Genomic DNA, 22,275 nt, shown 5'->3' with positions numbered 1-22,275 from the left:
TCTAGAGGATACCTAACTTTGAGAGACATTTTGCCTGCACCACTGGACCATTTACATGTATTTGAATTGTGATACTTCCATGTCCTCTTAGTTTGAAGTCAAACAAGGCCAGCACAGAAGCTGTTTTATGTGGCTGATTCGTGCAGCTACACAGATGTCAGCTTTGAGAAACAGTAGCTAGCAGCTGCAAGGTCCAGTGTTTCAGCAGGGAATTGCAGGAAACAATTGTGTGGGGCTGTGCTGTCATAAAATCCAACCAATAAAAAACAAACCCAAAAAACAAAACCAAAATCCAATTATCAGGATTTCTTGTTTGGTTACACATTATGGGCAAGTAAGAGTAAATATAGCAAGCCTAGAATAATTTGCATGGCTCGTTTTTTATTCATCAGTAAATATATGCTCCTTCTCCTATAGGAAGATGCCCAAGTTGTAACTTGGCCACTTTCCACAAAATTCGTGCTGCATCAGGACATGGGAAAGCCATGCCAGTGCTTCACGAAGATGTTAGAAATAACACATATAACTGACAGCCCTTCCCAGCTGGGATCCTCTCTTCACCAGACACCAGGTGTGAACTAGTGACAGCTGAGGGGAAGCCTTACCAGGACCACTTTTCCTTCTCACTTTCCACAGAAACGCCCATCAGTGTCCAGACAGCTGAGTCTCTTACATTGCAGAGTCATTGCTGCCCCTGAACACCTCTTCCCAAGTCAAAGTTGAGCTTGTGGGAGCAGGGTTTAGAAGGCTCCTTTCCTACACAGAAGGGGGCTGCCACTGATGCCCTCCAAATCCTCGTGTACCTGCTTACATGCGGCACTGCTGCTTTGTACCAATGCAGTATTAGCACACTCCCTCTTTCTAAAACAATGTTGCACAAAACCACAGTGACGGGAAGCTACTCCATTAATCCATGGGAAACTAAGAGGTTTAGTTAGTAATACACAATTAGAGCAACCGAACAGACCTCCCATGCTCTTGTTAATTGCTTTTACTTTACTGGATTCCCAAATAAGCAAGCCAGGCAAGACATGGGTATCATTGCTTTTGCAGAGAGAGAATGGGAGGAGGAGGAGGAGAGATAAGTCAAGTTACAAATTAATCCAGCTCCTCAACCCACCCTAAATGTTTGCTTGCCACCATTTTGGGGTGAGAAGTCTAAGGCAATGAAAGACTGACAGCCTGCTGGTTACTGTGGATGACAAGTTAATGTCAAAAATGCCCAGCAATTGTCATCAATCAAAAAATGTGGATTAAAAAAATAAAAAGGATAAATCAGAATATCATGCTATAAAATACTGGCCATATAATGAAAAGCTTTTCTGAAAGGTAAATATGGCAAGAGTTTCCTTCAGAAAAATTCTTGGCTAGTTTTCAGGCACAAATGGGATGAAATGAAACGTGTAGAGGAGAAAAAAAGAGACACTACTTAAAATTTTGGGAAACCAAGACCACAGAAAGAATTCAAAACATAGGTTGAATGGTATAAATGAGTACAAAAGTTGAGGAGCAAAATCTTGACACTTTTCACATCCTGCTCCCTGCAGCTCCATAAAGGCCAGGGCTCTTGCTGGAAGCTGGAATGGGAATAAAGAGCCTCCTGGTCAAGCTCCCAGTGAAAAGAGCCAGCAGCAGTGAACTTGGCAAGCCTGTGCCCTCCAGCAATTCCCACATGCAAGGGAAAGGAGAAGCAGCCTCCCTCCTCCTCACCAGCTTCTCCTTGGTTTTGGAGCTGAGCCTCTCCCTCCTTGGAAGGACAAAGGCCACAAACAGCTGTCTCATCCCCTATCTCATTCCCCCAGAAAAAAAATGCATGCTCAAACGCCTCCATGTCAGCTTCTTCAGTCCATACCCCTCCATCAAACCCTCAACCACTCACAAGACCATCAGACTAACGCATTGCACATCACTGAGTGAAGAGCTCAAAAATAAGTATCTCCATTTTAGCTCTGCCTGGATAATAAGATTATTACAAAGTCAATTATTCTTATTGGCAAACATTTGGGTACAATGTCTGTTATTTCTTAATGCAGAAAAATAAGGAGAAAGGTTTCTTTTATTATGATTATGCCTATAAGCTGTAACATACTTAAGAAAAACATTAATAAAGCAAAATACCACAAGACTTTGATATACGTACATTGTCACTTCAGTCACAAAATATGTATTGTGCATTAATATAATCACAGAATCACAGGCTGGCTGAGGCCTGCAGGCACCCCTGGAGATTGCCTAGCCCAACCTCTTTGCTCAAGCGGGGCCACCTAGAGCAGGTTGCTCAGGATCACGTCCATTTGGGTTTTGAGTATTTCCAGGAATGGAGACTCCATAGCCTGCCTGGGCAACCTACATGGCCATCCTCATAGTAAAAATATTTTTACTTTATGTTTACATGTTTTTACCTTACGTTTAAATGGAATTTCCTGTATTTCATACTGTGCCTATTACCTCTTGTCTTTGCACTAGGTACCGCTGAGCAGTCTGTCGTCTTTACTTCTCCCATCATCTATTGATACACGTTTCTAAGATTCCCTTAAGTCTGCTCTTGTCCAGGCTGAGCAGCGCCAGCTTTCTCAGCCTTTCCTCATAGAAGAGATCCTGCAGTCCCTTCATCATCTTCGTGGCCCTTTGTGGAACTCTCTCCAGCATATCCATGTTTCCCTTGTACTGAGAACCTCAGAACTGGACCCAGCATTCCATCTCTAGCCTTACAGTAGCTGAGTAGAGGGGGAAGATCATTTTTCTCAACCTGCTGGCAACACTGCCTAATGTGGCCCAGCACAGCACTGGCCTTTTGTTCTACCATGGCACATTGTTGACTCTTGTTCATACTGTTGTCCATTAGGAACCCTAGACAATAACAAACCCTGTTTGCAGCAATCAGGCCACCTGATTGCTGCACCTGATACATTACTGTAGGGTAATAAGCAATGAGGAAAATGACACAGGGAATGAGCAACCAACAACTTAATACAATGGTGTGACACCAACTTCCTTGTCACGAAGATGCTAATAAGATCCCAGGAACCCTCTTCGCTATTTAGTGGAATATACGGAAAAAAATCAGGAAGATTTTCAATGTTATGTGCTGGATGGTGCTTCTCAGACTGGAAGCTAGTTGTGGCAGAGGAAAATACATCAGAACTGCCACCCCTAAGAGGTAAATCTCACTTCTTTGGAAGTGTGTAGGCTTGGCTGGGGTCTAGGACAACTCTTCATGGCCAGCTCCCTGTGGCCAGCTCTCTGCAGGGACAACTCTCCATGAAGACAACTCTAACCTTAACCCTAACTCTAGTGGCTCACGATGGAAAGCTGTCCCTCTAAAGAGTTGTCTCTTCCCACTTGGCTGGCCATGCAGGAGGCACCACCTCTCAGAAACTTGTTCTGCAAGCTGCTGTGGTTGCTGATTTGTCAGTCTTGCGCTGCCCCCAAAACACAATCATTTGCAACTGTCTTCGGGGCATTTTGGCACCCATCTTGGTGATGCAGCTTGAGTCTCTCTTCTGACACATCCTCACCCTGAATAACACACCTTCACTTGCTGCATAACCTCCAACCTACCAGACTGGTCCTCTTTCCCAGCTTTATCCAGTGGAGAGATGTCCACGCTAAGGACACGTCACCACTCTGTCTTCTTCCAGTCCAAATCCAACCGTCTGTGTGATGAATTTCTCCCTAGAGGGTCAATGCTGTACTGGGACCAGTATCTCAGCAAGGCTGAAGAGCTTCTGTTTTCAGAGGGTTTCAAGGCATTGGCCAGGCAATGCCACACGTGCCCTGACCCAGTGCCGGTCATCACCCTGCTCAAATCAGGGACCTTCTCAATCTCTTCCAAACAGCACGACTGTGATACTGGACTTCCATGAAACTCTGCAGGTGCTAAGAGGTTAATCATCGTGCACCTGATTAAAGTGTAGAGTGTTAGTCTCATACTCTATTTTCACTTATGAGGAGATTACCTTCCTCTCACTGATAGGAAAATAGGATGAGGAGCTGAAGGGCAGAAAACAGCCCTCTCAGCTTCCTAGAATGGAAGCGATTGCAGCCTCCAAAGTGCCGCATTTGGTGCGGTTCTATTTTTGCATCCGATACTGCAGTCTCATGCAGATGCTAAATGCTGAGCAAGAGGTGGGGGAGGAATCTGTCTGCAGCATGCAGGTATGCCCCTCCCGTTTGAAAGCAATTACAAGAGAACACATTCAGACTGAATTTTACAAAGATAAACCCGAAGAGAGAAAGAGTCCCACAGCCAAACAGCTGTAAAGGGATTAATTATTGCCCCCAATAACCATCATGTCCACTGCATAGTATCTAGAAGGTCAGGGCACCCCAGTGAACTGAAAATTTGCCCTTCTTTTTGTTCAGTCAAGGAGCACAGCAAGACTAACAAGTGTCAGAGCTGCATTTTAAATGGAGATTTTGCACATATCTTTCTGTGTGAAAATACATGCAAACACAGCATCACTACTTTCCCTGAAAAAACTGTCAAGCAGCCAGCAAACAACGCAACACCAGCAACAGCCTGGCATTAAACTCTATGCAATTACTGTAATAACTCCAGTTGGGCACGATCACTGGAAGAAGGACAAACAGATTAGTATCATGAAATCCTGGTAGGAGTAATTGGACTTTAACTGATGTTACCTGGTTCACATTCCTAATTAACATTTGCACTTTTCAATGGACCTTAACCATGCACTGTATAAATGTGTGGGCCAGCTCTAGCCTTGCATATGATAATGTATTTCGGCATGTGGCTGTACCAACCTCTTTACTTTCCTCTGTTCTTTCTGGCATGGAAATATTACCTATTTTTTTCATTTGCAATGCACATGATGAAAAAATTCCAATGGTGTCTACATCACTGATTGTTTTATTTTATTTACTGTTTCAATTTAAATTGCATTTTGCAAGCTTGGACAACACTTCAGTTACTACACTGCATGGGACACATGTTGGTCTCCTCTGCACAAACGCAAGGAAAACACACAGAAAAGTTAAAACATACGTGGCAACAAATAGCTAGCACACACACGGCTAAGTTTCTCTCTCCCCATGTTGCAGCTTCTGCAATTATTCTTGCAACACAAACAAGTGTAAGTGATTAGCTGGTTGTCAGGAGTACTTTGTACTCACCACAGTGAGCACTCTCTTCCCATAAATTCCCCCAGCTGAGTCTCCAAATTCCAGCCTTTTGACAACATCCTTTCTCATTCTTTCCTCAGAAATTACCCAGCCTATACAAAACTGTGCCGAATCCCAGAAAACAACATTACTTGTGCAAACAGCCATTAGTTGCAAGCTAAAGTGATTAAGCGTAAACAAAATTCCCATATCACTTACAGTGTGTCTTTTGAATATGCACAGGCAAATATGTGCATAATTTAATACACACAGTATGTGCACACACAAACATACACAAATAACACAAGTGAACTCTCCTCCCCTCTCTGACACAGATGGACAGAAAAGTTTAAAGATAAAAGCAATAAACACATCCAGTCTTTTTACACCAACCATTTTATGTTTCTCTGAGAAAAATCTTGAGTTTGGTGTACATAGTGTATTATAAATAAACATTTATGAGGACACACATATCCCTTGGATGGACATTTAATACTCTCATCCAGTTTGTTAGCAGCTTGCTAGCAGGTATAGGAGACACCGAACAGACCTTTCTGCCAGTCTTTCAGGTGACAAAAAAATACAGGCAATGAAAAGAAAAGGTTCAAAGCAAAACATGTTTTTTGGTTCTCAAATGGAAGTAACGCTTAATTTTTTGACGTACTTCAATGATAAACTACAATTGGAAATGTCCCATGCCACAATTGCAAATGCAATCTGTTGAATAAATAATTTAGCCAACTGTAGGGTGAACTAAGTACTAGGCAATTTCAGAAAGGTTTCATTCAATAAAAGCTGTGTTAAAAAGACTTCTTTTTTCTAGCGTGAATATATTTCATATAAGGAAATGCTCTTCCTGAAAGCTGCATGCCAATAAAAGCTCTCCAAATATTCTATTTCTTCATTAACTTTTTTAATGTGTGAACCTGCATATGCATCCCAGTAGGTGATAATTATATTCTAATAGTCTAAAATAAAAACTGCAATAGTATTTTGCCTGTCTCCACTTTTTAATGTGGAACATGATCCCATACAATTCTGCACATATAAACACCATGTAAGAAAACTAAGCAGACTAGAACGTATTTTGACATACACTGACAACTAATCATCACCGTTATTTTCCTCCACCAAGTTAGTACTATAGTGTCAGTTTACTGAAACTGATAAATACCAGCTTACTGATACTTATTGTAATATAGCATATTGAAATGTATTACCATTCCTAAAAATAACCTTTTCTGCCACCTGTCTCCTAAGTGTTTAATATAAGTTACAAACCTGCAGCAAGTGTCAATGATATTGTGTAACATGACATAGTTTTTATCAGGGGCAACCTTCTTTAATGCTGTTTGAGCTTGCAATCCTAAAAAGCCAGGACTAATCTAAAATAACCCACAGGACTGCTAAACCCCAGTAAGAAGATTGGTGACCTAGTCCTGCTTCTGGCATCAAACCAAATTAGGTTTTTTGCCTTCTACATCATCATCAGAGATCACACCAGCACTGGCATCGTACAAGCTCGTATATAGTGACACATGCGCTACACAGTTTGTGTGCTTAGGAATAAAGCAGAAACTTTCATGGCAATGCAAAGCAGCAAAAGTGGGCATCTGAGAAATAAACACTCTGGAACATGACTTTATAAGTGGAAGTGTAACAGTCACAGCTGCATGTGCACAACAGCTACAGAAGTACCTGTGAAATGTGATGACCATCAAATGCTTGGGCATCACAAGTGCATCACCAAAATTTATGCTGTAAAACTAGTGATCTGGTAAGAGCCTACAAGCACTATTCTGCAATAAATGGGGAAAAAACCCCAGTGGATAATATTTCTCAAACAGCAGTTCTCAGCACATTGATTAGTCTCATAAATTTGCTAAATCCCGACATAAACCAATAAACCACATTCCATGATTTTGGAGGCTTTTCAATAGAGAAACTACCCCACTTGCTCAGCTTTCTTAAGAACACAGATTGTTTGGGCTGGGATTTTAACTAGATGTGCAGCTGATCTATTGCCTTAATGCCTCTTGATTGCCCTACGCTTCCTGCAAAACACTGCAGTAACTCAAGCTTGGGATTCAATACAGCAGTTGAAGCTTTCCAGTGGGGTTTACAGAAATAAACATTTTCCTTCTTCTACCTCTACTTGGATGAGCTCAGCAAACACTCATCTCTCCTGTGTAACTGCTATCTGTTCACAAGCCCAGCACCAACACAGCAAGAGCCAGCCACTACCTGTACCATAAATAGTTACTGGCACAGATTAGCAAAAACCAACCATAAATATTTTGTTTATTTTCAGCTGGAAAAAAGCTCTACTTTCAACATAGTCCGATTTACAGAGTAATCTTGCCATATGAATATAAAAGCCACAGAGCTCTCCCTGACCTACATTGCCAGGCGGCAGTGAAAAAAACCCCAACAAACAAATGACCCACTTCACACAAACGACAGCAGAGAAAGATGCTCTTGAGGCAGGAGAGGCAGCACAATGATCAAACTTTTAGATTTGGGATACCTTAGACACTTTCACGCCATGAGTGATGGGGTTGTCAAGAAAAATAATGAGCGTACTCTTAAACTACATCCAAGTTTTATCCACTTCAGATGAAAATCGCTCCTGCCAGAGAAAGATAAACCATGAGAGACAGACCTCGCTGCCTATCAAAGCTCTGCTCTGCAAGCAGGTGCTTCCTCACCACTCAGTCCCATCTCTGATATTTTGTTCACTGTATTAACAGACAGGCATAAGAAAACATAAAAGCAGCTCAGTGAACACCACACAGGGCTGAGTTGAAAAAATATGACCCATATGACATGTTAGGATTTTACATGACATTTACTTAGTTTTCAGATGGAAACAGCAACTCTGTTAATGTGGGGACAACAACTACTATGTGGGAACAACAATCAAGAGTTGGATATTAATTCAAATGGCTTGGTGGGGAGCTGGAGCAGGTAACAGGCACTCAAGTAATACAGAAACAGGGCAGGAAACATGATAAAATGCACTGGGCCGTCACAATAAAATCAGCAACTTCTCTGGCAGGATGGGCATGGTGGAGGTGGTAGAATGGCCACACTGTCCAGAAATAGGAAACTTTAAAATCTGAGCATCTGTTTGGAGAAGGGAAAACCCTTCATCCATGGTTTGTGATTTATATTGCAGTAGCACTTAAAAATGTACGCAGAGGTTCAGTGCTGCTGTACCAGGTACCCTAGTAAGAAGTGCAGGGTCTCTGGGATGAGGAGCATCCTGGGCAATTCAGCTGGAGAAGATAAACTTGGTGGGATTGATGCAGTCTCACCCTGGTGAGGCCATCAGCAAAGACGGTGACAAGTACAGGACTCCTGGAGCCAAGTGACCTCTATTTGTCTGGGGCAAAAAATGGGGAAAAGATCATAGCCTCCTGGACTCTTGCAAACAGATAAACCTGCCATGAGCCAGTATCTGGGTTTGAGTGTGCACAGCCAAAAGTTTTTTAAAAAATTCATCAGATGAAGAAATGAAGATTTTTTGTTTCCTAAGCCCATCATTTCACTGTCCAAATCATCACCAGAAACTATTAATGAAAGGCAAGAGATAAGAGCATTAAATGAATAAAATGGATGTGGAGAAGGCTCATACTTTTGATTTTTTTTAATGTAATTCAACGTTTTTGGCATTTATTTTGATTGCAACCAAGTCCTTTGCTGTGCCAACAGGTGGAATTAAAAGCCCAAACTGCTGTTTACCTGGTATGAAGCCTGATGGAGGGACTTGGGTTTAATTCTCGGCTCTTCTTCAGTCTCTGTAAAATACTTGCATATTAACTGGAAGAAATGAAAGAGCCCCAAGGTGTCCAATCATTTAGGTGTTTTTTCCTACCAAAGTTATGAGACCTTTTCTTTGAATACCACACAGCACAGATATTCCTAGCCATGAGGAGCACAGGGGAACCAGGGGAGCTGAGCACCTCCTGGCAAGCCCCACAAGTGCCACAGCAGCATCCTCCCTCTGCTTTGTGGCATTTCCACAAGGATTGCCTCAACTTTAAGTGACTTCTTTTGATTTAGATTTCTTCAGCTTCAGTGAAATAATAACAACAATTATAATACCACCATCATAATAATCATCACTAAAAGGAAGCACACACATTTTTGGTTTTGTTTCAATTACCAAAGTGAAGCAAAAAAACTTCTTCTCACAGATGATTATTGTGAGCTTGACAATACTGGCATCGATTTGCAGACCATTGCACTTCTTGGATTGACAAGTAGTTTAACTCATAAAAAGCTACCTACACTATTTTAAAAAAGCAAGCCAGGAGAGTTGTATATTAACTCTACTTAGCTGGAACACATTCAGACAACACTCAGACTCCTGCTGACATGTGTCAGGTAACATAGATCTTAACTGAATCCCCTGGCTAATCTAAGTCAGCCCTAATTAGCGGGTCTGGGGACAGAAAACATTCTGTGTAACAACAACGATGCATCTCAGCCCAGTAACATTTACTGAAACACGTCCTGGGGAAGAAACAAAAACTTAAAACAAAGCTCTTCATATTAAATTAACTGAAATGTAAGCAATGAGTAGGTCAAAAGGAAAAGACTTATTAAAAAAATTCCCTCTTGCATTCAGTAATCAGTTTCACATGGAAAGACATTTGCAAAAGACTGTGTGGAATTCATTAAACAATTAAAATGTGCAAGGGGTAACTGAAATGCTATCCTTCAGAAAGCAGAGTGAATCTTATTACAGTGGTTTCCTTCCTGACCTTAAAGCCTTCCTCAAAATGGTTGAGAAATTCAATGTTATTAAGCTCCGTGTGCAAAAGTGGCACACAGACCCAGGCTGAGATGGCTTCTAAGGAGGGTCTAGCTTGGATGCTTTGCAGGGAGGTGGACAACAGAGCCATACGTTTCCCCATTGCCCTAGAGAAACGCAGAAGTGTTTTGCTTCTGGAGGTAGTCTTGCAAGTCAGGTTTGGAAAACCAGGAAAAGAAAAACCTGCAGCATTGAAGTCAGCCACTGCCCTTCTTAATTTCTGGCAATGGTAGCAGAGTAGAAATAAGTCTGCTTGTTCTCTGTTCTTCAAAACACATCCTGTCACCATCTTTAACAACTTCTTTTTTCAGGAAGCATCCATGTACTCTCACTTCTCTACAGTAAAAAGAAAAGTTCATGTGAACACAATACTTCATGACCATTTTGTCTCTAAAGGTGAGTTTCAGCACATTCTTGTGCAGGGCAGAAAGGGACTTGTTCGCTCCAGTCTGCCTTGGTTGATGTTATAAACCCTGCTTTTGAATGTACGGAAATAAACCATCTCACCATTGCAACTCAAGCATGCTATTCTGAAGTGACCTGAGGATGAGGGGAAACCTGCTACTTAGTAAGAAAATGGATTCTCCATTTCTTCACTGGAGGTTCATCACAAATGCATAGCAGTCTCTAGAGTGTGGCATACCCAACTACTGCCCAGGTCCTAGCAGCAGCTTGACTGAGAAAATTTGACGACAAAACTCTAACCAACGGTGTATTTTTATGCATCTCCTCCCACCTCTGCTGACCCCCACACACCAAGACAAGGGGATACCAGTAATGTTTTCCGAGATGTTGGCTTTTCATGTGCTCTGCAACCTATCTGAATCCTATGGCAACTCACTGTTTAGAGTAGTGCTGTAGAGATGCCACAGGCAGGCTGCCATGGAAATATTTGTTTTCATTTACTGATTCCAGCATGATAAGAAAGACTGAACCATGACACAACTAAGAAAGAGTATAAATTACCAATGAGATCAGACAACTGAGCCTTCAAAAATGAAATCTAATTATTTTACCATTTATTTAGACAGATTACGTTACAGCTTTCTGATCTCACTCTTTGATTAATAACATGTATATGTTTAGAGCACAAATGAAGAAGGCGAATTCCAACCTGCTTTAGGAACACACTTCAAATTAGGCTACATGTAAGAGAGGGCATGACAGCTGGTTCCACTTACATCTTTTAATTATAATGCAGTAGTCCAGATACCAGAAAAGTGACAGGGGGCAGAGAGGGAAAAGAAGGGAAATAAATCCTAGAAATAGCGTAATTGTACTACAGCACTTGAAAAATCCCTAGTTGAAGTGGGAGGAACCCAGAAATAAGTTGGTTTTTTGTATCTTAGGAAAAACTTGAGTAAGTGTGTTCACTGTCTTTTTTTAAGGTTATCCAAATTCAATTTGCAGTCTTGGCTCTTGCTTTATCTTTAGTTCTTCAAATCAGGAAGTGCAAAGTACACGCCTAACTTGCTTAATGGAGGACTTTTCAGCATCCTCCCTGCAGTGCAGTTTTGGCTCCAGCTGTGGACTTGGCCACTTTTGACAAACAGCATTTGTGATCCTGATGCTGGCTGTGAGAGTGCAATGAAGAGCCTATGGAAAACTGCTTCCAGCAGGGCGAGACATCCAGGTGGAACACACCGCTTAGTATCCCTCTGAGCAGACCATATCGACTCCTGTGACTCAGTGAGTGCCCATTAGAAACCTCCAGCTTCTTCAAGACAAAGGAGAATCAATTAGTGACCCTGAGGCTGTTTTAATTTGATGGAATATCAGGGACAACGTCAGCATACAGTAAATACTACTCCAAAAGCCAACAGCTGTCCCTAGACAGGCAAAGCACCAGGCCATCCCACCTCCAAAAGGAAACATACCTCTTAAATAAGCCTCTTGCCACAATCTCTAGGCTCCCAGACAAAATCGGCAGTGGGAATACGGATGGTGAAGCTTCCGCTTTATGATTGTGGAGGAGGTTGAATGAACAGGTTGGGCTACCTCCTTAACTTAGTTTTGGCTTGTAATATCTTATTGCATGAAAGACTTTCTGGGTCAGGATAGATACAGCAGGCAGGCAACAACACTGTGGGGCCTCAAGAGAAAGCTTTTTTTACCTGGTACTTCCTTAAGATCCTTTCACTGAAAAGACACTGCATTAGATGAACCACTCAGCTTTGATGTTACCTCTGCTACGTTTTCCCCTCTAGATACATCTCATACAATATGAAAAACTCCAGTGTCACAAATGCAAAGTACTGGACATAAGAGAAACTGAAAGATACAGCAGAAGGGAGTTAAGATGCTCAAGCATTAAACATGGAATAGGGAAGAGGGGCTTCTGAAACAAATGACATCAAGAGGATAATGGATTAACGAAACCTGCCTCAGAAGTGTCTCAATCTATGAGTATGTGTAATTTTGGCTGTCAAGTCATTAACTGGATGAACACATAATTGATAAGCTGTAGGTTGTGCTTACTTGAGAGCAATAAGCTCCTTTAAATGATATTAATATTCAACATATATAAAAGCATTTGTCATTTGCAGAGTTGTGGAGTTACTACAGAGTAACTGATGTATTCTATAATGATCATTCACTCACAGACTAGGGAATGCAATTCTGGAAGGATAAATATCTGGCCCTTGCCCAAATCAAGATTCACTGACAGAGCTGTTATTCTAGATCAAAATTAGGTTTCTAAGTTTTTGTTCCTTCTGGATTACACTGCTTTGTAGCCTTTAGTAAGTGGAAGCATGACACACAGACAGAGCTCGAAGCATGATACAGACGGAGCTGGAACACGGGCGCTGACAAAATGGGATGACATTTCTGACTCACACCCACTGATTTTCATATCCCTACCCTGGGCCACCATCTACACCAAAACATGCAGTTAAGCAGGTCAGACAGAAGGACTGGAAATACTGATACATCTGATTGTAACGTATTGTTTGCTCCTCTCCCCTTTCTTTTAAGGAATTAATCTTGGGGAATTTACGGACCTCCATAATTCAAGAGATCTTTCAGTATACTTCTACTTCACCTTTAGACTCCTACACAGTTTCCTGAGATGTCTCCTGAGTCAGTCTCTCAGTCTCGCTGCCCAACTCCCTTTGTATATACTTTTTCTTCCCAGGAGAAAAAGCACAGCACATCCTCACATAATTTCCTTCTTCCACATGATCCACAGGGCATCTTTTTGCTGTATCTGTACTTTATGCACAAGGAAAGTGGACTCCCTTGGAGATCTATCAAGTATTTCTGTGGGCCAGCATGCCAGAAAAGTACCTGCAGTTGCATCCTCAATACACACAGTATGCTGACAATACCACCTAGGAAGGATGCAAAGTCTAGATCATCTGTTTAAGGTATCTAAATGCATATATCACCCCAGCTGCACTTTTCCCCTGAAATATCTTTGCCTTCTAAATGACTTCTTGAAATATTTGTGCCTCCTAACTGACTTCTGTTCCAGTGCACCCAGTGGTCTGCTCATCATCATAGCTCTGTCATTTGAGGATTCATTCTTTTAGGAGGTCTATTCTTACCAATATTACATTCTGCCTAGGAAGTCTAAGTATCTCAGAAGCAGACAAAATGATTATTTTATGACAGTCAATACAACTTCAAAATATTTCAGCAGTGTAAGTAGAAAAAACGCATATGAAATTTATATTAGACACTACTCAAAAGCTATTCAGAACTTGCAGAGCAGAGAAATCTGACAAGCAATAATACGTGATGGCTTCTATATGTTAGAATTCTGACACTCCAACAGAATCCAAGTTTAGCAAAAAAGTGATACTTCCTAAAAGAAAGTATTATTCACAGCATGTATTTGCATATGTGGAAGTCTAATATAACAAATCTCCCCTTCTGCTCCATCTTATATTCTCATAAAGCTTAGACAGCTAGACAAGATTTCCATAGAAATCCTATTTGGTAAAATTTCCTTGATTGTATTCCAAAAAGTGACTCACATTTTCTAACCAAGTGGCAAAAGCTGAAACGAGTTTGACTCTTTCCATCAAAGCCAGTATTAAGTCACTCTTCCAGTTTAATGGTTCAAACACTACTCTTGACAGACAAAACTGGACCACAGGTCAAGAAATGACAATTTAATAGTCGCAAAGTATGTGGCCAGGTAGCTCTTGCTAGCTGGAAGGAAGCAACACAGGACTTGGCCAGTGAAACTAAAAGATAACCAACAGCATGTAAGAGTTGTAAAATCCCAGCTTCTGGGTTTGCATAGAAAAATTTGGCTTAAACAGTAAAGTTGCGGTTAAATAAAGGTCACCAAGTTCCTCCTCATCTGCCATTCTACAAAGCACTTAAAATAAGTGCAGCTGGAGTATGCAAGGGCTGTAAAGACATCAGGATTTCACTCACAGTGAGATACTCCTTTCCTTCATCCCTTCTCCTTCTTTGTGTCTCTGCGGGTTCCCCTTTCAAGCCTGCAGACTATCCCATCTCTATCTCCATATTATTCTGTGCCTCCCAGGTGGCTTTTCTTCTCTGTGGTTGCCTGAAGGAGGGCTGGCTTTGTCAAGCCCTCCAACACACATCCTTTCCCTTCTGGCCACTGCTTGTGGTCTCCTGACCTAAAGGAGGCTCAGGACAGGCTGGTTCACTGTCCAAGCATCATCTTGGTCACATGGCTGGAAAGGCTGAATGGAAAAATGGGCTCACTCTGAGATGCTGAATTTGCTCATGCCCACTGTAAGATGCTGAATTAACTCACACACTGCTTCTCCATGGCCTTCTGGAGTTGAAGGCAAGGTATCCTTATAGCATGGGTGCACCCAGAGGCTCAGACCAGTTCCTAAGTGACAGTGGACAGAGACTATTCCTCTCAAAAGTAGGCTCCTGCAAAGTTCCAGCAGGGAAGACAAGTTTCCTTACAGAAAACCACCACTCAGGAATGTTCAGATACACTTATGATTCACAGACATTGTGAAGAAGCACATGAAACTCACCACCCTCACTGCTGTTTGCTCCTGACGCTTCCCCTGCCTCCCCTGGGCATCTCTCATGCCCCCAGCTAATATCACAATGGTCAGAATTACTTTTTGGACAGTGACTCAAGCTCAGTCTTAACTCAGCGGAGTACCAAGGAAAAGAGAAGCCCTAGGGGATTAAACCCATCTTTGTTTATGGGCTTTGCTGCCTGTAATTGATTTTCTGCATTCTGTTGTGGCATGTGCTGACATAAAATTAATCCAAATTCTCTGGCTGTTCCAGGGACAGCTCACGATCTCTCACCCAGCTCAAAGCTGTGCAACATCTTCAAGCTCCACAGAAAACAACAGCTCTTTGCCTGACATTGGCGAAGTATGAGGCTATTCATACTTTTGCTTAAATTAGGAATCTGATTTCAAATATTTTCCTCCAGGCAGAATCAAAGAAGACAACAAAATGGAATTTACCTCTACTTCACACGCATATTCTGATCCATCCAGGAGTGTCACTTTGCACTGCATATTTTTCGGTTTCTTAACAATCTTTAGAGGAGACTTGGAAAGTTTGCTAGATGATGATTTTTGAGAGAGCTTGTCGTCCTCTAGCTGTTGATATTCCAGCTGTTTTGCACTTGCAGCAGCAAACTCCTGTTCTTTGTCCGTGGCCTGTAAAGAGAAAGAAAAACACATTTTGAAGTGAGATAAACCAATCATGCTATGCAGTATACTATCACCCTGCACTCAAATCATTTAACTGTTCCCAGTGCAGGGTTAGGATGAGAAAGCCACTGATGCAAAACGGTCATTATCTACTGAAAAGATTTCCCATATTTCAGCCAGCCCTCCCTTCTCACTCCAAAATGTACAGAATATCCATGAAGAAGGGGCATATATGAAAATACTTTTGGCTTCTACTTTTTCCATAGGTAAAAACTCTCACTTGGACTCCTTGGATACATGTTTTTGGTCTGTTGGAAATGCTAAATCAGTAGTAAACATGGCAAACAGATATTCCTATAGTTTCTTTATATTACTTTTAAGTCCTGTACCTATTAAATCACATGGTGCTTCCATGGTGTCATACAGAATAGGAAAATACCATCACATTTGCAATAATTTCACTGGCAGTGAGTAAACAGTCCTGTGCATGAGGGGACAGACCCAACCACAACACTGTGAACTTGCAGGGGGATGCTGACATACTTGGGAGAGCAAAAGGCTCCCCAAGCACCCAAGCAAAGACTCAAACAAACAGGACGTAAGTGAGAAGCCAATGACTTTTATGTGCAGTGGGCTGGCTAACGGACGATAATTACAGGATGAGAGGCTGATTTTTGCTCTCCACAGATGCCTGATAAGTCCCTCAAGCTGGTGAGAAGTAGGTCCTGTTTGAAAGACAAATACACTACAGGGCAAAGGGGAGAGAAGAAACAACCACGGTTACTTTTGCTTGGGTTTATCTGAGGGTCAAATCATTTGAAGAGTTCCTGTGATGCACCAAAGCTCATGGTCCTCTCCACAGCACTAGATGAAAGCCAGAACAGCTCTACAGCATTTCATCTTTCCTAGCAACAGCACTATGCTGCAATCATTACCTATCTCATCAATTATGCCTCTGATAGCGTCCAAACAAAACCTCAATGGGAGTGCAGTAATACTTAAGCTAAAGCTTAAATGGAATTAAAACAAAAGGTAAAACCAAAATCTTTCTGTTATCTCACTACAAGAGAAAAAAAAACCCCAAACAAACCAACTGTTTTGCCTCTGAATTATTTCAGTGTAATAAGCAACAAGCATCACTGGAAATAATACTGTAAATTCATCCTCCAAATCTGTTTCCATATATATAACAAACCTTCAGGAGAATGGAGAAAATCCATCCAAAAGCTTTAATCTGCTTTGAGACCAGAACAACCTTGCATCACATAACCAGCAAACAGCAGTGTACCACTAAATCACAGGGAACTCTCCCCAAGGGGTTTCATACAAACAAGCCATAATTTCCTCCTCTGCCTGGGTGAATGGGAGAAAAAAACCCCTGCAATTGGCTCTGCTACCAACAGTGCCAGCTCTAGCCCTAGCAAACTGCAAAGAGGTGAGCCAAGACCCACACTCCCCTTTTCCCTGTGACAGAGGGCATAGCAAAGGCCTTTTTGTCTTCCCTGAGTGGGGTCACTAGAAGAAAGTGGGACTAGAAAGAGAAAAAAGCAACAGAAAAAACCTCTTTTCAAAGTCTGCCTCATCTCCTGAGCTAAGGATTCTTCCCCAGGAGCAGCACAGTGCCAGATGGTTCTCCCCCCAGCTAGCTCCAGCACTGGAGCACTGTTCTCCTTCCAGTGCTTGGACACCAGCTCTGTGTCTAGACATGAAGGTTCTCCCGTACCTTGAAGGCTGGCAGGAGATAAAGACATAGCGTATGTCGGCAGATTAGCTTTTTGCTGAGCATTCAATGCTCACAGTGGCTGTGACAAAGGCAAAGAGTCCCTCCAAGCTCAGAGCATAGCTTGAGGCCAGCTACCTCTCTACCACAACCGTGGCCAGCTGGCAAGTGGTCCAACCTACTGCACTGAGAGAAATACAAGACTGAAGACGCCTCCTGCTACGGCCTGTGTGAAGAGCTGTGATGCTGCTGATGGGCAGAGGAGGTCCTTGATGATTTCCATATGCTTTGTTAAAGAAATCTGTGAGGCAAAGTACACACACACACGTGTGGGTGCAAAAGACATTCCAGGGCTGGAAAAGATATACTGTTATACCTGGCAGCTCATCAGCTCATTTGATTTCTTACGTGTGTACTAACACCCTGCCTCAACAAACAAAAAAAAAAAACCAAACGAAAAAAACCCAACCCAGATGCATCGAATTAATCCTTTTCAAGCAAATGGGAAAGCTGCTTGAAACAAAAGCTCATAGCAATGAGGGCACCAAGAAGCTATTTCAATTTTAGAACCATCTTCAGTCTGCAAACAATTCCTGTGACTTCTAAAGGATTGGTGATTGTTTTCCTTCTCAAAGACATTCAGCATCTCAAGACTACAGCAGATATTTGTTTACAGATACTTAAAAAAATAGTATTGAGGTTATTTTGTTTGTTAAGCTTCCCTTCAACATTAAGATCAGGGGAATGTGTCTAGGTTAAAATCATATACAGGATTTTCTCTCTTTTGTCTGAAGAACAAAACATGCCAAGAACTATTAGAGAAGATCTCCCAAACTATGCTGACATGTTCAGGCACTGAGGTACTTTCAGACTGTATTAAGCCTTTTCTTCCTAAAGAGACGTGACATCCTAGTATCTCAGAAAAAAAGAAGTGGCTAGTGAAAAACCCATGTACTCAGTGAATTATTTTGAAATCTGCAAGCATTTTCTTCTAAATTCTTCCCCAAGATGCCTCTGTGCTGTATTTCTGAAGTATTTTCAGTGTCACAGACTCAATTCTAGTACAACACAAGTTGCTTCAGGGTTTGTGGTTTTTGAACATAAGCTGTCTCAACTCTACATATGTTACTGTACCTTACTTACAACATGCTATGTTCAACCCCTTCTGAAGCTGAACCCCCTCTTGAAGCAAAGCTTTGATGTCACAGGATTTAGCAGCAATGATGTTTGACGCTTCACAGCTTCTCACTGAGGTATGAAGTTATATTATCAGGCTTGCACATAGCATGAATGCTATCTACTTATAACATAGTTACTCAGAAATGTCAGTGTCCAAGCCATGCAATGCCTTCATCCTCATTTTTAACAAGATAGGAAGGCAGGAAGACACTAAGATTGCATTATTATGCCTGATAGAAATGACTCATTTCTGTAGCAACAATCTTAACATGAAGAAGCCTTTTTGTCTTCATTAAAACATTTGGGGTTTATGTGTCGAGAACGACTACAAAAAGTCACAATTGTGGACTGGTAACTTGCATCTTTCTTCCCAAGGTTCTCTCACATGAGTGACAGCAAAAAACATCAACTTCCTCCTTACAGACAGCAATAGAGGAATGATACCTTCTACTGCTTCATTTTTGGGCTTTTTTAATGACACCACTGCCAACAGCTCTGTCTCTCAGGTCTGCATTTAAGTGGTTCTTTCCAGTGATACAGACACTTAAACCACTACAGAATTTACTGGGCAATCACGGCAGCTGGATCTGACAGCCAGCTTACAAAAGGGACTTTATGATTCAAACTGGGAACCTCAATGGCAAGGTCTCACATACCCATTCACTAACCCAGTTCTTCAATCAAGGCTTCTGTAGACACTTGCCCACAAGTGACCTTTGGGAAAAGAGGGGACGATGCAGTACATGAGCACATTGCAGATCTCCAAACTCACACCTCCATAAACACAGACAAGACGGGTTTGCTGCCTAAATATATCCTTTTTTGTTGTTATGGCTATTTTGGGGGTTTGTTTTGGTTTCTTTAAGATGAAAAGAAACTCAAAGAGAAAAGATTACTGAAGATACCTGGAAGAATAAAATTAGCAATAATTATGCCTAGGCCTGATGAAATTATATTTTCAATTTTCAAATACCAGTTTGCGTAGCACCTTCTCTACTGAAGAAGCAGCCCTGCCCCTTTCCCCCAAACTAAATACATGCCATTTCTGATCTATTTCAGAGACCAAAATTGTCCTAACACATAACCAGTGAATGTGGGAGCAGGAGCACAGAAGTCTTTGGTGGGCGTGCAGTCAGGCTGATAAAGGTTTATCAATGGCAAAAATTATTAACAATCAAAAAAAGAAGCAGTTATTCCAATGGTTGAAATTCAATAGCAATAAACATCAGAAATCCTGCCCTGCCATGTCTACCTCTTGAGATATTTGAAGTAAGACATAAGATACCTCTTTTAATTTGGTACTAGAAGGATTTGTTGTCCCAAGCATTTTGGCAATGCACACATAAACCAGGAAGATACAAAAATACTTTATTTGTATCAGAGCATGCTTATGCCCCCGTTTTTTTCCTGACCAACAGTGAGTTTGCGCTGTAGCTCTATGGACAAAAGCTTACAGTCTAAGACCACAGACAGCCCCAAACAGCTTCTATGGGAGCACTCATGCTGATTTTAAGTAACACTTTATATTTGCTTGCTTCACCAGCACTGTCTCCCAACTAGGTAAAATAACAGGATGTCACTTCAAACAAACTGATTTTTTTAAAGGGTGGAGGAAAGGAGGAGTTAGACCGACTTATTCCACTCTTCAAAGGTGAATGCAATCAGATGGGGGTCATAACCTTATGGAGCTAACGGATGCGATTTGCCGGTATCTCATTAATTGCATGTCACTTACCCATGAAGAACAATCAACTCCTGTTAATCCTATTGACTGGAAATTATTAACAGGAAAAAAAAAGCAGCTTCCGCAAATTTAATAAGTATAACAATGAACCAAATGGAAAAGAATGTGATAGCTCTTCTGAAACCTACTACATAAAAAATTAAAGTAATTATAATGCAGTCATTTCAGAACTATGAGAAGCTTAAGAGACCACAGATTCTTCACGGATCATACATCAGACAAGCAAGCATGAAATCAGTTTTCAGCAGGTGTCAAAGAAGAAATGAACTCTGAAAACATTTTTAGATTCTTCTGTTTGCTCTCTAATGCAGCTAGCTGCATGGAGTGAGCATGCATGCATGGACTCCCTTACCTGCTCCTTTTTCACTGGTGTGCTGTGGGCTGCCACAGCCGAGAACTGTTCGAGAGCGTTTTGATGCTCTTCAGTCAGCTGCTGCTGCTGGTCCTGTGGCTGGGTCTCTGCTGCCCCTTGCTGCGCAGGGCTCTCCTGTTGATCCTGCTCTTTATCCTTGGACTCTGAGTCCGATCCCGATTCTGTAGTCATGGTTGGTTATTCTGTAAAACAAGGTGAGCAGACCTACTGAGTACAATCATGCAGCCACTAATTTTCAAGCTAGGCTTACAAAACAGAGAAACACCAGATGCAAAGGTTTAGTCTTAATGCGTCCAGCCTTTAAAACTAAAGTGGCTATTATCAGCCCAATGTGGATCCTTAGGAAAGCTTTCCTGGAGCAAAAGACCAGGTCTAAATGCATCTGTGCTGTAAGGAAGAGCATGTTGCCATAAAAACTTATTCTACTTTATATATATTCTACTTATTCTACTTTAGGTGCTAAGGGGCATGGTTTAGTGTTTGATAGGAACGGTTGGAGTCGATGATCTGGTGGGTCTCTTCCAACCTGGTGATTCTATAATACACAGACATTTCCTGTACACTGGACATTTTAAGGCTCAGCTTGATAGGGTGCCTGGCCACTTCACTTAGACTATATTTCACCTAAAAAGGTTGGACCAGATATCCTTGAGGTCCCTTCCAACCTGGCATTCTATGATTCTGTTATTATAGGACTAGTGTTTAGTTCCCTACAGTTCTACATAGTTTGTAACTCATAAAAGGAGAGTAACACATTGAGAAAAGCTCATGCGATTGACAGTCCTAAATCCAACCCACTTCAGCACAGTTTTAGTTTCCTAACCATGTGGAAACTTTTGGAAACATTACACTTTTTGCTCTTTACACAGAAGTCAACAGGGCTTGAAAACCTCAGCAACTCTCCTTTGGAAATGGACTCAAGTACTTTTGATGCTTCCAGGCAACACAAACACTAGAAACATCTGAAGTGGGCACATCAACATCAGTTGCAAATGTACAATTGTCTGTTAATTCCTATCTGTCCTTCCCACTTGAGTTCACCCTCATTTCTATAATTTCTTTTTAAGTGCTAGAATATCCAAAAGAAAAGACAAATACTTCCACTGAGTCATACTAAGAGCTGCATTTAAAATAAAACAAGTTTGACTTTCCTAGAATCTGAAATGTCTGTTTGAATATACTATGTCCAGTACTAAATCAAAATTTAAATATCACCAATATTCATTCAAGATGATGAATATTTAAATGGTTTCATTACAAATATGTAGTTGGCACCCAACAGTCAAATTATGAAGAACCTAAAGCCAACTTAAAAAAATACTGTGATTTTGTCTCAAAACAAAGACTTGAAAAAGCAGACTCTGCCAGTTCAGCAAATAGTGTTCTTATGGTTTTTACTCATACACTCTTAGTCATCTTGGTCTTATCCTCGAGCATTTTTCTTTTAAGCAACTCAAAACCAAACCATTCTGCTTAAATATACTCCTTTTCATCATCAGGCTATGATTTTGTTAACCTGGTAACCATAGTTACTATATAATTATAAGCAGTTCCACAGAACACACATTTGCTAATTCATTTGCTAGGAAGGCATTATCAACCCTTAACATACACTACAATGCTTACTAGTAGAAACAGGTTTATTAAAGATCATAAAGAAGTACTGGCTTTTTTTTTTAATTAAACTTTCTGTAAGTT

The 22,275-nt window shown here is 41.3% G+C and overlaps 1 protein-coding gene across 24 annotated transcripts in view; it reads right to left on the bottom strand.

The window, feature by feature from the left end:
* EPB41L3 (erythrocyte membrane protein band 4.1 like 3) overlaps positions 1-22,275 on the bottom strand; it is a 93,677-nt gene that overhangs the window by 42,189 nt on the left and 29,213 nt on the right. For all 24 annotated transcript variants that reach the window (XM_069853897.1, XM_069853905.1, XM_069853914.1 and 21 more), the window contains exons 2-3: positions 20,557-20,759; positions 15,370-15,567 (exon numbers count right to left, since the gene is read on the bottom strand). In XM_069853897.1, coding sequence (XP_069709998.1) covers positions 15,370-15,567; positions 20,557-20,748 — 390 coding nt within the window. In that variant the 5' untranslated portion in view covers positions 20,749-20,759. The remainder of the gene's footprint in view (positions 1-15,369; positions 15,568-20,556; positions 20,760-22,275) is intronic.

This window comes from Phaenicophaeus curvirostris, chromosome 3 (genome assembly GCF_032191515.1).
Source record: "Phaenicophaeus curvirostris isolate KB17595 chromosome 3, BPBGC_Pcur_1.0, whole genome shotgun sequence".
Lineage (NCBI taxonomy): Eukaryota > Metazoa > Chordata > Aves > Cuculiformes > Cuculidae > Phaenicophaeus > Phaenicophaeus curvirostris.
Note: the sequence above shows the minus strand (reverse complement) of the source record. Positions and strands in the feature narration are given on the sequence as shown.